Raw genomic sequence first — 17,361 nt, forward strand, 5'->3', positions numbered from 1 at the left:
GGAATGTTGAGGAACCAGAGCAAAACTAAGCTACTTCATCAAAATAAAAGCTTCTGCACAGCAAAGGAAACAATCCACAAAACTAAAAGGCAATCTACAGAATGGGGGAAGATATTTGCAGACGACATATATGATAAAGGTTTAGTATCCAAAATAATAAAGAACTTACAAAACTGCATACCAAAAAAACAAGTAATCTAGTTAAAAACTGGGCAGAGGACATGAATAGCCACTTTTCTGAAGAAGACATACAGGTGGCTAACAGATACTTGCTTACTTTAAACAAATAATAATGTGGTATAGTCTTCAGAGTAGAGATCTTCTACATCTTTTGCTAGATTTATTCTTGTTTGTGCCTTTTATTAAATATTTCCCAGATTTCAATACCTACAGAAAAATAATTGTCCATACCAATAATTATATTATGTTATCATATATTTACTAAGCTAGTAAAATGAGTACAACAGTGAAACATTATTGGTGAGATTGTGAGTAAAGAGTATATTTTGATGACAAATTGGCAGTATAGAACATGAACTTTAAAATTATTCATATGTATGTGTGGATGTATTTACTTTTAAGAATGTATGTGAGGAGAGTAAATCACATGAAAAGTAGTGCATGTTGAAATGATTTTTTTTAATATTCAAAAATTTGAATTAATCCTCAAACAGTACAGTAGGGTAATCTTTGACAAAACTATGGTGTGAGGGTGTGTTGACATTTCTTAAAAGGTATAGTTATGACACATGTGTTAACTGTGTTGTTACAAACATATTCACATACAAAATATAAATATGAAAGAGTAACATAATTTAAGTTAAAAGGTAGAACTAAAAATATTGGTGAATATTTACTTAAGCAGTGAAAGATGCATGTCTATCAATGAATTAGGAGAGAGTATAGGACAGTACAAATCTGTGTATTTTAAGTTAATTGGGTAAATTTTTACTTTAAATCTATCTATCTATCTATCTAGCTATCTAGCTAGCTATCTAGCTATCTAGCTAGTTATTTTATTGGAGTTAGATTTGCCAACATATAGTATAACACCCGGTGCTCATCCTGTCAACTGCCCCCCTCAGTGCCTATCACCCAGTCACCCCATTAGGGCCAACATTAGGCCCAGAGCCCACCAAAGGTCAAATCTCAATTAGAGTCTGTCCAAATTTTCTGTTGTATTGAATATTTTTGAAATATTTGGATCATCAGCCAGGGTTTAAAATTTTTACCACACAGGGATGTGTTTTAACAGGATTTGATATACATTTTGTTAAAGTGTTTGCAGTGTTTGTTCAGTCCTCCCAGGTATTCGAGGTGCACTGAAAGGGAAATTCTGTCTTCCTGATGCTGGTATCTGAAGAGTTCTGATGCAATCTGGATCCCTTTCCTTTCGAAGAGAAGTTTACAAAAAGCTTGCCCCAGAGCTTCAAGTCCCAGAACAGTCTAGGTCAGGAATTACCTTCACATAAAACCACCTTTCAAAGCATGGAGTAATGCAAGGGTAATGTTCATTTAACTGATAACTCTGGTTATAAGAAACATTCGGACAGGGCTTCACTTGTACTGGTATTTCCAGTGACATCCCAACACCAGTCTGCAAATATCCTCAGCAAACAAAGGATATTTTGGGGACTTGTTATGTATGTTGTACAGCAGAGAGATTTCTCATCTATGTGACTTCCAAATCCTGTAAACGAAGCATTTCAGTGTTGTCATTTTCAGCTATAGACCATCCCACGATTATTGCTTTTACTTTTTCTATTAAGAGATGGCTCTGTATGTCAATTATTTTTCAATAAAGTTGGGGAAAAGGGAAAAAATATGCACACGCCCGAGGCCCTGAACACTGGCTTGGAAGCCAGCAGGCCGGGTCTGCAGTGTGTCCAGTGTGTCGGGCGAGGTGTGTGTGGTAGATCCGATCTGCTGGCAGCTGTGCCCTTCCGCTACAGGAGGGCGGTGCTGCAGGGAGGTGTGGTGCGTCTGATGGGGGCAGTGAGGGCTGGGAGGCCGACTGCAGCTCACTCAGCCCGCCGGCCCGGACCCTGCCTGTCCTGTTTGTTGGCCTCCTTGACATTGTTATCATGTGCGATCAATAGCGGTTCAATGCACTGCACTAAAAAGTCCCAGGAGTAAGCAGTAAGACGTGGCTCTTGTGAGCCACGTTGGAGAAGGACGAAGTATAATCCTTGAAGAAGCCACACATGCAGCAGCTTGCAAAGATACTTCCAGGAAATAATCTGCATCCTTGGCCATGTAGAGTTTCTTTTTTCCCCCAAGCAAATCATCGGCCAGCCATCATGAAGCTCTGTTCCGGAGAGATAATACTCCATGAAATGGGCAGCTGTTGGAAGGCAGAAGTTCCACTGAAAGGTTTCTAATAATAACAGTTCCACATGTAGCAAATTTTGCTCTGTTAATACTAGATTCATATTAGTCATACAACCCAGGCTGTTGAGCTGTTCCAGCTTAGGCACGCTATCTTCTTTTTACTTGCTAAAAGTGGACAGGAAAGTGCAACTAAATGCAGCTGCTGGATAGAGAGGTCATATCGATCCATAAATGTCCAGCAAATAGACAGCAAGATGTCGGGCAGAAGGGCAGAGGGTGAAGCGATTGATTGCTCAGCAATGGCAATCAGGTCAGCAAACTACCTTCTGAGACGCAGTTGAGGGAATGGACTGGCCTTTGTAGGAAGGCAACTTCAGCTCCTTGTATCGAAGTGCTTGATGTCCCCGCCACCACTGTCCCTCCAGCTCCATGGGACCGGGCTGCGGCCTGGCCAGACGCAACTTCGGGGGGAACCTTGGCGCTCACAGCCCCAGCCCCATGGGCGGGGGAAGCCGGCCCGAAGCGCCCGCCTCAGCTGGGGCCCAGCACCCGCTCAGCCGCCTGTTCTCCATCTCTGTTTTGATCTTCTTTTATGTTTCCTTCCCTTCCCCTATGTTCATCTGTTTTGTTTCTTACACATATAAGCAAAATCATATATTTGTCTTTCTCAGACTGACTTATTTTGTTCGCATAATATCTTAGTTCCTTTCATATTCTTGCAAATGGCAAGATTTTATTATTTTTGATGGCTAATATTCGTATATGTTTCATATGAATTCATATATAAATAGAGTCATATATATACCACTTCTTCTTTATTCATTCATCAGTCGATGGACATTTGGGCTCTTTCCATAATTGGCTATTGTTGATAGTGCTGCTACAAAGGGTGGGATGCATGTGCCTCTTTGAGATGCTATTTTTATAACCTTTAGATAAATACCAGTAGTGCAGTTGCTGAGTCATAGGGTAGTTCTATCTGTAACTTTCTGAGGAACCTCCACACTGTTTTCCAGAGTGGCCACACCAGTTTGCATTCCCACCAACAGTGCAAGAGGATTCCCCTTTCTCTGCATCCTCTCCAACATCTTTTGCTTCCTGAATTGTTCATTTTAGCCATTCTCTGTGGTGTGAGGTGGTATTTCATTGTGGTTTTGATTTATATTTCCCCGATGATGAGTGATGTTGAGCATTTTTCCATGTGTCTGTTGGCCATGTGTATGTCCTCCTTGGAGAAATGTCTATTCATGTCTCCTGCCCATTTCTTAACTGGATTATTTATATTCTGGGTGTTGATCTTGATGAATTCTTTATAGATTCTGGATACTAGCCCTTTATCCGATAGTACATTTGGAAATACCTTCTTCGCTTATCTTCTCCATTCAGGACACTCATTTATTCTATCTGTTGTATTTCAGTTTTGTTGATTGTTCCCTTCCCTATGCAGAAGCTTTTTATCTTGATGAAGTCCCAATAGTTCATTTTTACTTTTGTTTGTCTTGTTTTTGGAGATATGTCTAGGTAGAAGTTCTCTCCTCTAAGATTTTGATGGATTCCTGTCTCACATTTAGGTCTTTCATCCATTTTGAATTTATTTTTGTGAATGGTGTAAGAAAATGGTCCAGTTTTATTCTTCTGTATGTTGCTGTCCAGTTTTCCCAACACCATCTGTTGAAGAGACTGTCTTTTTCCCATTGGATATTCTTTTGCTTTGTCGGATATTAGTTGGCCATAGAGTTGAGTGCCCATGTCTGGGTTCTCTATTATTGTCCATTGATCTATGTGTCTGTTTATGTGCTAGTACCATACTGTCTTGATCACAGCTTTGTAATACAGCTTGAAGTCTGGAGTTGTGATGCCTCCTGCTTCAGTTTTCTTTTTCAACATTCCTTCAGCTATTTGGGGTCTTTTCTGGATCCATACGGATTTTAGGATTGTTTGTTCTAGCTCTTCAAAAAACGCTGGTATTATTTTGCTTAGGATTGCATTGAATGTGTAGACTGCTTTGGGTAGTAGAAATGTATAGACATTTGTTCTTCCAATTCACGAGTATGAAATGTTTTCCCATTTCTTTGTGTCTTCTTCAATTTCTTTTATAAGAGTTCTTCAGTTTTCAGCCTATGAATCTCTTACATCTTTGGTTAGGTTTATTCCTAGGTATCTTATAGTTTTAGGTGAAATTATATATGAGATCAATTCCTTGATTTCTCTTTCTGCTGCTTCATTATTGGTGTATAGAAATGCAACATTTCTGTAAATTGATTTTGTATTCGATGACTTTGTTGAATTCATGAATCAGTCCTAACAACTTTCTTGGTGGAGTCTTTCAGGTTTTCTATATAGTGTATTATGTCATCTGTGAAGAGTGAAAGTTTGAGTTCTTCCTTGCCAAATTGGATACCTTTTATTTCTTTTTGTTGTCTGATTGCTGAGACTAGGACTTTCAGTACTGTGTTGAGCAATAATAGTGAGAGTGGACATCCCTGTCGTGTTCCTGACCTTCGGGGAAAACTTTTTCCCCATTGAGTATGATATTAGCAGGGTAGCTGGCTATCAACAATTGACTTCTACTGGAGGAGATATTATCTACAGTAATCACAACCTATGTCATTAAGCATGTAACCAGATACTTGAAGGGAAATAGACAAAAATAAAAAATAGCATTGCATAGATTTTTATTTTCTTATGGAATCTAATTACCTTATTGTACATGTATTTGCCAAAACTTTTACCAGCCTAGCTTTCCAAGTTTCCACAATAATCAATGTCTTATGAAAATATTGGCCTGAGCTGATTTTGGGAGCAATACAGAACAGTGTGAGCTGAGAGCCACATATATTATGAACTGGTGACAGTGTTCCTGAATGCTACAATAAATAAATTTGAACTTTATTCTGCAGGCATTGTAAGGCCGTTGGACATTTCTAATAGGGTGGTAGTTACATTCAATGGAAATTAATCTGATTGTGGTGTGCAGAATGGATAGAATGGGGGAGATTGGAGACTGAGGAATGTTTAGGAGGGGGTTTCAATCATTTATCTAAGAGACTATGAACTATCCATAAAATCACTCTTTCCTGGTCCCTAACTGTATGAATGCTACCATGCCACTAGAGTTCAGCACATATTAATGATGCCAGGCATTATGCCAAATGGTAAACATTGGTGTTGCAAAGATGAAATTGACCTGGTGAGAAACCTGGGTGTCATTATATACCCATTTTTCTTCTTCTTCATTTGCATCCAAGTACTACCAAACCCTGGTGATTTTTGCTTTGTTAGTATAGTGAAAACTTACCCATTTCTTTTTGTTTGTCCACTGTTCTTGATTCCACTGCCACTACCTTCATTCAGGACACTCATTTATCACTTAGATTTGGGCAGTCATTCTTCTTGCCTATAGTCATACCCACCTGCCATCTGGTCTCCTCACCACAGAAAGAATGGGCTTTTTACAAATTATATCTGATTTTGTCACTCCTTCAGGGTTTCTCATTACTCTCAGGATAAACTCTAAGCTTCTTCATATGGCCCGAAGACCCTTGATCATACTGGTGTTTATTATCGATATCTCCATTGATTCAAGAACCTCCTTCTCCATTCTACACCCTATCTGCACAATTATATTTTCAATTACTTAGAAGATCTAGATACTTTTTCAGCCTTGGGGTTTTTCCTATCTTATTCTCTTGTGCTAGAATAGAATAGTCTTCTCTTAGGTCTCAGCTCAGTTGTCATATCTTCAAGGTAATATTCCCTGACCTATCGTCTTACTAACAAACTCAGTTTTACATACCCCTTCTGGTTCTGTGTATTCCCCATCACAGCATGTGTCACTCTGGTTTGTGACAGTCTATTTACTTGTCTGTGTCCTCCATTCTACTGTATCTTTTTTAAAATTTTTATTTATTTTATGATAGTCACACAGAGAGAGAGAGAAAGAGGCAGAGACATAGGCAGAGGGAGAAGCAGGCTCCATGCACCGGGAGCCCGACGTGGGATTCGATCCGGGGTCTCCAGAATCGCGCCCTGGGCCAAAGGCAGGCGCCAAACCGCTGCGCCACCCAGGGATCCCCATTCTACTGTATCTCTAAGAGTAGCCTAAGAAAATGTCTATCTTGGGATCCCTGGGTGGCTCCCGGTGCATGGAGCCAGCTTCTCCCTCTGCCTATGTCTCTGCCTCTCTCTCTGTGACTATCATAAATTAAAAAAATCTTAAAAAAATGTCTATCTTGTTCATCTTTGAAATCTAGCATTAGCTCTGAGTCTGACACAATATAGGTGCTCAGTAAGTTTATGTTAATAAATAAACCTCAAGGAGGGACACCTGGCTCAGTGGTTGGGCGTCTGCCTTCGGCTCAGGACGTGATCCTGGAGTTCCGGGATCAAGTCCCATGTCGGGCTCCCTACATGGGGCCTGCTTCTCCCTCTGCCTGTGTCTCTCCCTCCCTCCCTCTCTCTCTGTGTCTCTCATGAATATATAAATAAAATCTTTTAAAAATCTCCTATATATTTCAAAAAAAAATAAATAAACCTCAAGAAATAGAAAGAATTGAAAGGGGGAATTGGATAGATGTAATATCAGACAGAGGGAATTGGCTGGATCTTTTGATTAGTAGTTTCACACATAGCTTTTAGTTAATAAAGTCCTGGTCATAGGAATATGTAAGAAACATTATGGTTACAGAGACACAAAGATGTCAAACAAAACAAATATACTTTTTCTAGGTAAAATTCTGGGAATGGAACACTGTTTCATCTGAGGAATTAACTCACAGAATCCGTTTTCCACCTTGCTCCTTTTTCCCTCCAAAGTTAAACATGTCCTATGAATTTGTCAGCCCTAGCTGCACCCACTGGAATTACTGTTCGCCAAGCAATAGTGGTATCTTCTTTTCTTCCTGACTATCAATATTTCTTACCAAACTATCTTTCTCTTGTATGTAGATACTGAAGGGCATGTTGCATGCTGTTGGCCCTCATTAAAAAAATCCATCAGGGGATCCCTGGGTGGCGCAGCGGTTTGGTGCCTGTCTTTGGCCCGGGGCGCGATCCTGGAGACCCAGGATCGAATCCCACATCGGGCTCCCGGTGCATGGAGCCTGCTTCTCCCTCTGCCTGTGTCTCTGCCTCTCTCTCTCTCTCTCTCTCTCTCTCTGACTATCATAAGTAAATAAAAAAAAATCCATCAGAGGAAAAAAAATTGAAAGCCCAGAAACAGCACAGTAAATAACAGATTTTGTTCTGCTAACGATGGTAGTGTCAACTGGTAGGAAAAGAAAGGATATTGAACAGATGGTACTGGGACAAGCTGGTTGACTCTATAGGGAAAACGAATTTAGATTCACACCTCACGGGATCCCTGGGTGGCGCAGCGGTTTGGCGCCTGCCTTTGGCCCAGGGCGCGATCCTGGAGACCCGGAATCGAATCCCACGTCAGGCTCCCGGTGCATGGAGCCTGCTTCTCCCTCTGCCTGTGTCTCTGCCTCTCTCTCTCTCAATCTGTGACTATCATAAATAAATAAAAATTAAAAAAAGTTAAAAAAAAAGATTCACACCTTACAGTGTTTACTGCATAAATTTCAGGTGGTTAAAGCATTATATATAGATACAACTATAAAGCAACTAGAAGAAAATACAGCGTAATAGTTTCTGATCTTGGGACAAGGGTGGTCTAAAAAACCCCAAAAACAATGGAACCAACAATAAAAGAAAAGAAAATGTAATCAAATTAATTTAAAAATTATCCTTTTAAAGAAAAAGGTCACACAGAAAGTGAAAAGACAAGCAACAATGTGGGGAGCTATTTTCAACATATATTATGGAACCAATATTCTTTTAAAAATATATTGGTGACAGGAGATTTAGAGAGTGAGAGAGCACACAAGCAGGGGGAGGGGCAGAGGGAGAAGCAGACTCCCTGCTACGTAGGTAGCCCGATGAGGTGTTCAATCTCAGGACCCTGGGATCATGACCCAAACTGAAGGCAGGCGCTTAACCAACTGAGCCACCCAGGTACTCCAAGAATTAATATTCTTAAAAGATAACCAATAATTTTTAATCAGTTGGTAAAAGATAACCCCCAATAGAAAAATGAATAAATAACCACTAACTCTTAGGTCACATCCAGCAAGGGCAGAACCTGGATCTAGCCTCAGTGTTTAATTCTAAGACCTGTGCTCCTTCTACTCCACTCGTGGTCTCCTTAAGTCACCACAATTTGTCTACTAGCAGGTAACATCTGCAGGGTCATCTACTGTGTGCCATTGACCAAAATGTGATCACGATAGGTGGTGTTTCCCCCACTCTCTCTTAAGAGTCCTCGCACTACTCTGGACCTATGTTTACTAGATTCTGTATTCTCCACAACCCATAGATAGAGCTGTCTGTGTAGTGGAGGAGTAATGGGGCTCACTGCATATTTGTACACAGCTGCATCCCTTCTAAGTACAGTTACTTCTGTGGTTCCCTGGCCTCCACAGCCGCTGGTTTTCCATTGCCTGGAGCTGACCCTCGCCTCTTCCTCAGTCAGGACAGGGGTGGTTTATTGGCTTAAGGCAGATCAAAAGGGTCTCAGAATCCCCACCCTTGTCAGAGGGAGTCTCTTGGCTGTTTCTGACTCAGCAGGCAGAAACCCTAACTTCCCCACTAGCTTTCTTTTTAACTCCCTAAGTCACAGACCAGAGACCATGCTTTCTCTTTTCTTTCCATGTTTGCTATAGTTTGCTCTCAACTTTGAGGCCATCTCTTCTGTAAAAGTACTCAGCACTTCATCCAAACATAAAACTCATTCAGAGCTTTGTCTTTTGGGGTCAGTGGGCATTTCCCCAGGCTTGTTATAAAATATAACTCCTGAGACTCAAATTCATTCTCATATTTTATATGGCTGTGTGCTTTTTTAACATATACATTTTCTGTGGTTGAGTGTTTATAATTTTTGGTGAATGTAACTTGGAATTCCTCTGAAGTCAGGTTCACATTTGAAAACAGAAACAAAATTTAGAGAACCCCTGTTCCCCACAAGTACATATAGGGAGGAAAAAAGTAAAAGTTACAAGGTTAGAAACAGGGAATGAGGTGGTAGTTGGGGACTGAATGATCAGGAACATTTCCAACTCTTATTCCTATATTGATCCTAAATATAACACTTTATTCCACTTCCCAAAATAATATATATATTTTTGGCTAGTACATTTATTAAAAATCCTGGAAGAATAAATGGGAAACCAATAATCTAATAATATTACAAATGGTTACTTGTTAGAGGTATGAGGATTGGGTGGCTGAGACACAGGAGAGGGAGAGACATTTTCAGATATATCTTTTAGCTCATTTTGAAGTTTGAACCATGTGTTTGTACTACGTAGGCTCACAAAATGTATAAAGTGAAAAACAGTGCAGTATAATGCAGCCTTTCTTTGCTGGAGGCTCTGTAAATAGTAGAGAAACTTCTTTGGTTGGAGCCATATCCTTTTAATGCTTTAATGTGGTGTGTGGGCATGAGTGTGTATGTTCATGTATTTGTGTATGTGTGTGGGTGTGTGAGTGCATTTGTGTCTCTTTCAGAGGCTAGAGGTTGAGTGCTCTTCTATAGCATAACGACTCTTACTGTCTATAAGAGTTTAAGGACCTGGCTCTCTGCCTCTAAAGTAGTGCACTATCATCATTGTTGTTACAGGACTGTTTGTGAGAGATGGGCAACCAGCTGACCACATTGTGGGATGGACACAGGAGAAAGGGGGAGAAAATAAGCAGAATGGAGTCATGTATCTTCCTCTCTAGCTCTTACCTGGTTGCTTTTGCCAATCACTAAGGATGTTACTGGCAGGCTTTAGTTATTTAATTTTTCTAAACCTGCATGGCATGTTTTGAATTTCTTTTGTAGCACATAAGAATGTGCTTCTGTTGAGAATTGTTTCATTTTTTTTCCAGCTAAGTGCCTGCTCGAAATTACTGTGACAATACCTGCTATGTGTTTTAGCTGTTACAAAAAGGAGACATATATGTAGCCTGGTATCAATTCTAGATTGTACAAATGTCTTACTTCCTCCACTAGAATCCTCATTCTGTATCATGGCTCCCTTTCTTGAAATTTAGTTGCTCTACAAGACTCTTAGGCTTGAATCTTATACTCTTAGATGATTTCATCTATTTCCATAACTTATCACTCCACTGTGGTCCATGTGCTGTTATTTTACTTCAAAATTTCCTAACTAACTTTAACTATTTAATTGAATACCTCCACAAAAATATCCCACAAAAAACTCTTGAAAACATGGAACTAATTTGTCTTAAATGAATTTTTGTTCACAATTTTCATTAAATGCACCATTGACTTTTTATTGAAGCCTTAATTCCTTGAAGCTATCTCCTTGCTTATTCTTTTCATACTATTCACCACATTCTATTGTTTCTATTTCCATTACCTTTGAGGTTAATACTTATAGCAATGGGACCAGCTGCTCTATGGAACAGATGCTCCAGGACATATTCAGTAGGGCTGATTATTAAATCTTAGTTTCAGGTGCAGTTGTGCTTGGGAAGGAATGAAGGGGTGTCACCCTGTTTGGAGTTTGCATCACTTCCTGAATTGCTGTTTACAGTTGACTGGGGGATAGGAGTACCAATCCCATACACAGTAAAAAAAATCTGCAGGTAGCTTTTGATTCCTCCAGAGCTTAGCTACTAATAGCCTACTGTTGGCTGGAAACCTTATGAATAATGTAAATAGTTTATTCACACATATTATGTATGTTATATGTACTATATACCGTATTCTTATAATAAAGTAAGCTAGAGAAAATAAAATTTTTATTAAGGGAATCATAAGGAAGTGAAAATGCATTCATAGTGCTGTACTATAAGAAGTTTGTGTATAAGTGAAGTTCAAACCCATGTTTGTTCAAGGGTCAACTGTAGATCCTCTTTCTATAGCTTCACTGTTTCTTTAGTTTCTTCTGAGCTGTATAATTTAACTCCTGGTCTCATCAATCTTCTCTGCTCCCTTACTGCTCTCTGTCTATCCAATCTTAGCTCAACACAAACTCTCATTATTACTTCATGCAGAGCTTTTATCTATCTATCATCTATCTATCTATTATCTATCTATCTATCTATCTATCTATCTATCTATTATCTATCTATCTATCTATCTATCTAATACCATAAATTCCCCTAGACCCACCATGCAGCCTGAAGTTAGGTCTTTAGTAATAACTCATATCTAACTACATGGTATCCCCAGTTTCATTCTCCTCACTCTCCCCTTTTGAAATTCCCTCTCATACTAAATTCTATCCTCATCTTTGCTGTTTTTGTTTATAACACACTGTTATTGCATATATATCTTTTCCCAGAAAGTTTATTTTTTGTTGTTTTAGCTATTTATACCCTTATAAAAGGGTATTAGTAACAATCTTTGGGGATTTACATTTTTAGATATTACTATTATGTAGCTCAGATTCAGTAAAATTTTGGTATGTCTTTGCAGGCCATTCAGAAGAAGGAATTTCTCTACTGGCTGGAGAGACTAACCCAAGTATCAAGGACATTTTCTTGCCTTCATACAATGGGAGGCAAAGAGGGCCATGTCTAGAACTATGTCTTGGGTGACTTTTGTATTTCCATGCCTAATAATAGAGCTTAACAGGAACCACAGCAATATAATAATAATAATAATAATAATAATAATAATAATAATAACAACAACAACAGTACTATTGTGGACTGAGACCCCTCAGGACTGAAGTTTTGGTTCGTCTATGCAGGCGAAGACCAAGTGGCAGCTGTTTGACAGCTCCCCTCAGAGATGTGAGTATCAGACATGTGATCATCCCCCTTCTGAGCTTCCAGTTTCTGGTAACACCACTTTTCCCTTTGTATTTAGGGGAAGTGATTTCTTCCTGCAGTTAATAATCTCTGGACTTTCATATCCATTTCTTTCTCCTTAGTCTTTTTCAGGACAAACCTATGTATCTACTTCCCTCTATTTAAAAAAATTTGTTATTATTATTTTTCTCTTCCAAGTTTTAATTTAAAATCAAGTTAGTCATTATATGGTCTCATTCATTTGGGGAATATAAAAATTAGTGAAAGGGAATAAAGGGAGAGAAACTGAGTGAAAATATCAGTGAGGGTGACAAAACATGAGAGACACCTAACTCTGGGAAATGAACAAGGGGTAGTGGAAAGGGAGATGGGCGAGGAGTTGGGGTGACTGGGTGATGGGCACTGAGCGGGGCACTTGGGATGAGCACTGGGTGTTATGCTAAATGTTGGCAAAGTGAACTCCAAAAAAAATTTTTTTTAAATAAATAGAATCAAGTTAGTTAACGTAAAGCGTAGTGTTGGTTTCAGGAGTAGAATTTAGTGATTCTTCACTTACATATAACATCCAGTGCTTATCACAACAAGTGCCCTCCTTAATGCTCATCTCCCATTTAGCCTATCCTTTCATCCACCCCCCTTGCAGCAACCCTTGGTTTGTTCTCTATAGTCTTTTATGGTTTGCCTCCTTCTCTGTTTTTATCTTATTTAATTTTTCCTTCCCTTCTCCATGTTCATTTGTTTTATTTCTTAAATTCCCCATGTAAGTGAAATCCTAAGGTATTTGTCTTTCTTTGACTGACTTATTTCACTTAACATAGTACCCTCTACTATTTCTGTCCATGTCATTGTGAATAGCAAGATTTCATTCTTTTTGATGGCTAGGTAATATTGTAGTGTATATATACACCACATCTTCTTTATTCATTCATCAGTAAGCAGACACTTTGCACTCTTTCCATAGTTTGGCTATGGGTAATAGTGCTGCTATAAACATTGAGGTGCATGTACCCCTTCAATTCTGAACTTTGGTATCCTTTGGATAAATATTTAGTAGAGCAACTGCTGGAGTATGAGGTAGTTGTCTTTTTAACTTTTTGAGGAAACTCCATACTGATTTCCAGAGTTTGTATTCCCACCAAAAGTGCAAGAGGGTTCCTTTTTCTCTGCATCCTTACCAGCATCTATTGTTTCCTGTGTTTCTACTTCCCTGTATTAAATCTTCTTGGTTTAACAATGCCAATTGTGATTTGTGTTTCCTGAATGGGCCTAAGCTGACCAACCCAAACTGACATACCAGCTATATACTGTACTAAAATACTAAGTCTTTTCTAGACTTAGTCCATCTCTGGACATTAGTGTGTGAAACAATTTAAATTGTAGTATTAAAACTATTTCAGGACAGCATGTTTGACAGAGTCAAAGAGAAATGACGTGACATACTGGTACAGTGATTTTTATTTGCATTATATCCACACACATAGATTCTTGTGATCACTGTAGATACAGTAGAGGAAGTTAACTTTTCTTGTCCAAATTAAACAGAGGAATAGTGAAACATTGATATAGAGCAGCTAAGTGGTATGGAGTTCTCCTAAGAACCTACATTCTCAGGCCTTCTTTTATATTCTTCTCTTTGGCACTTAATCTTTCACTATGGGAAATATTTGAAACATCTCATATCATTTGGCCTTCTTCTTCTTACCCACCAAAATTAATCTTATTGCATTCATTATTTAAACATAATATTGCAGGATTCATATATTCATTTCATACAAATTTATTAAATAATGACTATATGTCAGCACTGCCTAAGTGCTAAATATACAACAGTGAACAAAACAGATCCCAAATTTTCATATTCTCATGAGGAGAGACAGGCAATAAATTTATATAACATTTTCATTGGCCAACCTTGAAAATTCTCTACATAAAATACTTCCATTCCCTCTGTTTTGGTCAATCATTAACACAGATTCATATGCATTAGTAATCAATTTTTTTTTGGTTGAAAAGAAAATTGGGATAGTTCTCATTCTTGGTGTTTTAGAGACCCAGAATGCATTAAATGGTGAATAACATCATTTTTTGACTTCCAGCTTCTTCCAACATGGACAACTAGCTGACAATGTGAATTATCTATAGAAAATAATAATTTTATATTTTTACAGGCAGTTAAAAATAGTAGATAATAAAACAGCTTGCACACTTTCTAAGATACACTCAATTCACCTCTTGAAAGTGTCATGCTGTTTGGAAATATGATATTTAGGGGCAATCACTTATATATTATTAATATTTTGAGGAAGTCTTATAATTTCCTCACAAACTGAATCAGATCATAGGTTGTGGGGTTCCTTGGTAGGTACTTAATGACCTGCTAGATTATCTGTTTCTGTAGGAAATATCACCTACATGTCAGGGCTGATCATCCAGAATCAAAGTCTCATCTTTCCTGTGACATACTGGAGAAACAAGGTCATATCATTTTCAATACTGTTCTTTTTTCTGCATCTACTTGGCACCCCAATTTTTTTGTCACTGTAATTTTATTTCATGATGTAATTAATTAAGTCAGCTATTTTTTTATTTTAAAATGCAATAACTCAATTAATGAGTATCATTTTGTTAAGATTATAGGTAGAATGTTATGCTCTTTAGAAATAGTCTAGTTTAGGGATGCCTGGGTGGCTCAGTGGTTGAGCGTCTGCCTTCAGCTCAGGACAATTCCGTGTCTGGGGGTCGAGTCCCACATCGGGCTCCCTGTGGGGAGCCTGCTTCTCCCTCTGTCTATGTCTCTGCCTCTCTCTCATGAATAAATAAATAAAATCTTAAAAAAAAAGAAATAGTCTAGTTTCAACAACAATACAATATGAACCAAAGTCTTTGCCAAGGTCATTTCCTTTAAAGATTTTCCTGGATAGATAAATAAAGCTTTTAGTCTGAATATATCTATAATTATGAAATTACAGTTCAGAGAGTGATATTTTCATTTGTTCATCCCATTTTTACACCAAGAATCATGGGTATACTTTATATGACCAAGACTGTGAAAGATACAGTGACTAAGAACTCTTAAGACAATTCTTGCCCTCTGAGGCTTGTAAGCATAGTAGGGATAACTAGCACAATAGTAAAAAAAAATTGACATTTGAGCAGTGATTTATAGTCTTTAAGTCATGGTCTACCGTGATCCTCAAACTTGTGACCATGGTGGGGCAGATACTATTATTCCAAATATTTGTTGTAGAAGTGGAGCTTTAGAACTTTTCAACTTTACTCTGATTAGAGTAGATTATCTGGGACATGAACCCAATATTTCTGTGCTGCTAAAAGGACAGTAATCTGTACAAAGAGATAAATTAATGAGATGTGTAATAAATTGTATCTAGATTTCAGAGAAGAGCTGGAAAGATCAAAGGCAGCTTCTTGGAGGGGATGAACTTTAGGGCTGGATTCCCAAGTGCATCATAACTGGTAACTGTATTTTCTAATATGGCCTCATATTTTTTATAAGGAGATTCTCTTGCATAATAGTATCCTCAGGGCAGCCTTCATGTCTCGGTTTCTCAAACTATAAATGAAAGGATTTAACATTGGGGTCACTGCCATGTACATAACAGTTATGATTGCATCCTTTAAGCTGTAACTAGATAGAGGGCGGAAATACATGCCCATGACTGTCCCATAATACAGAGAAACAACTGTGAGGTGGGAACCACAGGTAGAGAAGGCCTTGAGCACACCTTTGGTAGATGGGACCCGTAAGACTGTGGAAAAGACCTGGACATAGGAGATAATGATGCATAGTAATGGCACGGAGAAGACACCAACCCCTAGGTACATCATCCTCACATTAAAGATGATGTCAGAACAGGACAGCTTAAGCAAAGGGGTAATATCACAGTAGAAGTTGGCTACTTCCTTGTTGCCACAGAAAGACAGCCTGGCTGTGAGCAGAGTGTGGGGGAGGGCATTGGCATTACCAACCACCCAAGACCCAACAACTAGGAGGACACAAGTCCATGGGCTCATGATTGTTGTGTAATGAAGTGGGCGACTGATGGCCACCGCACGATCATATGCCATTGCAGCCAGGATATAGCTATCTGTGTTGCCCAAGGCAATCATAAAATACAACTGTGTTAGGCATCCACCAAAGGAGATGGCTTTGCTGTGCAAGAGATGATTTGCCAGCATTTTAGGGATGGTTACAGAAGAGAAGAGGATGTCAACAAAGGAGAGGTTGGCAAGGAAAAAATACATGGGATTGTGAAGGCGAACGTCAGAGCGAATGGCCAAGATGATGAGCAAGTTTCCAATCAATGTGATGGGGTAAATGAACAGGAAGAGGGTAAAGAAAAAGTCTTCCTGGTCCTGCTGACCAGTAACTCCCAGGAGGATGAATTCCAGGGTAGAGGATTGGTTGTCTTCTCTCATGGTTCCTTGTTAAGAAAGGGGGAGAAGAATCCAGAATTATTAGTGGAGTTACTGGAATGATCTTCCTTATCCATTAGTTTTGGTTCAAGTGACCAGCAATCTCTATGATGTATTTACTGACTCCAGAGATAGCCGATATTTTGGGGGAATTATCCTTGTTGGTCAGTGGGACTGATTAACAAATAACCCTTGACACTCATGTCTAAGAAGTGAGCGATCTATGAATCAAAGATGCCCATCCTCCTCCATCCCAGAACCACCTCTCAAACACCTAGGATTTAACCAATCAACAATTACTTTATATATTGTATGTGCTAGATACTTTGCTAGGCTTATGGAAAAAGCACAAACGTGCAAAATACATTTTTAATTCACTTATTCAACATGTAAGACATAGTCTTTGCTCTCAGGGACTTTACAATACAATGGAAAAGCCAAAAGTCACATGCTAATTGTATTACACTTGACAAGGAAGGGGCAGCAGAATGCTGCTAGTGCTGACAAAATACACTGGTGCAAGGGACATGTTATTAGAAGGACAAGCCATGAAATTGGGACTTGTCCAATGCCCAAACTAATAGTGATCCCAGAGTCCCAGAAGTAGCAGGTGTCTATGCTGACATTGGATGATTGTAAGTCACTCAAATCACTGGATTTAGGTCCTAGCAAAAGCAAGCCTAGTGAATTTCTTCCCCAATGTCTCCTTTTCTAAGAATAATTTCACCACCTCCTTTGATAGGGTGTGAAACTCTCTAATATTGATAA

The 17,361-nt window shown here is 38.8% G+C and overlaps 1 protein-coding gene and 1 pseudogene across 1 annotated transcript; both read right to left on the reverse strand.

Moving 5' to 3' along the window:
* Positions 1 to 1,429: 1,429 nt before the first annotated feature.
* On the reverse strand, positions 1,430 to 2,762 carry LOC129497535 (cyclin-J-like; annotated as a pseudogene).
* Positions 2,763 to 15,666: 12,904 nt separating this feature from the next.
* On the reverse strand, positions 15,667 to 16,596 carry LOC129517797 (olfactory receptor 1A1). The gene has a single exon (XM_055337913.1). The coding sequence runs from the start codon at positions 16,594 to 16,596 to the stop codon at positions 15,667 to 15,669; it is 930 nt and encodes a 309-aa protein (XP_055193888.1).
* Between the last annotated feature and the right edge of the window lie 765 nt (positions 16,597 to 17,361).

The sequence above is a fragment of the Nyctereutes procyonoides genome, unplaced genomic scaffold (assembly GCF_905146905.1).
Source record: "Nyctereutes procyonoides isolate TBG_1078 unplaced genomic scaffold, NYPRO_anot_genome, whole genome shotgun sequence".
Lineage (NCBI taxonomy): Eukaryota > Metazoa > Chordata > Mammalia > Carnivora > Canidae > Nyctereutes > Nyctereutes procyonoides.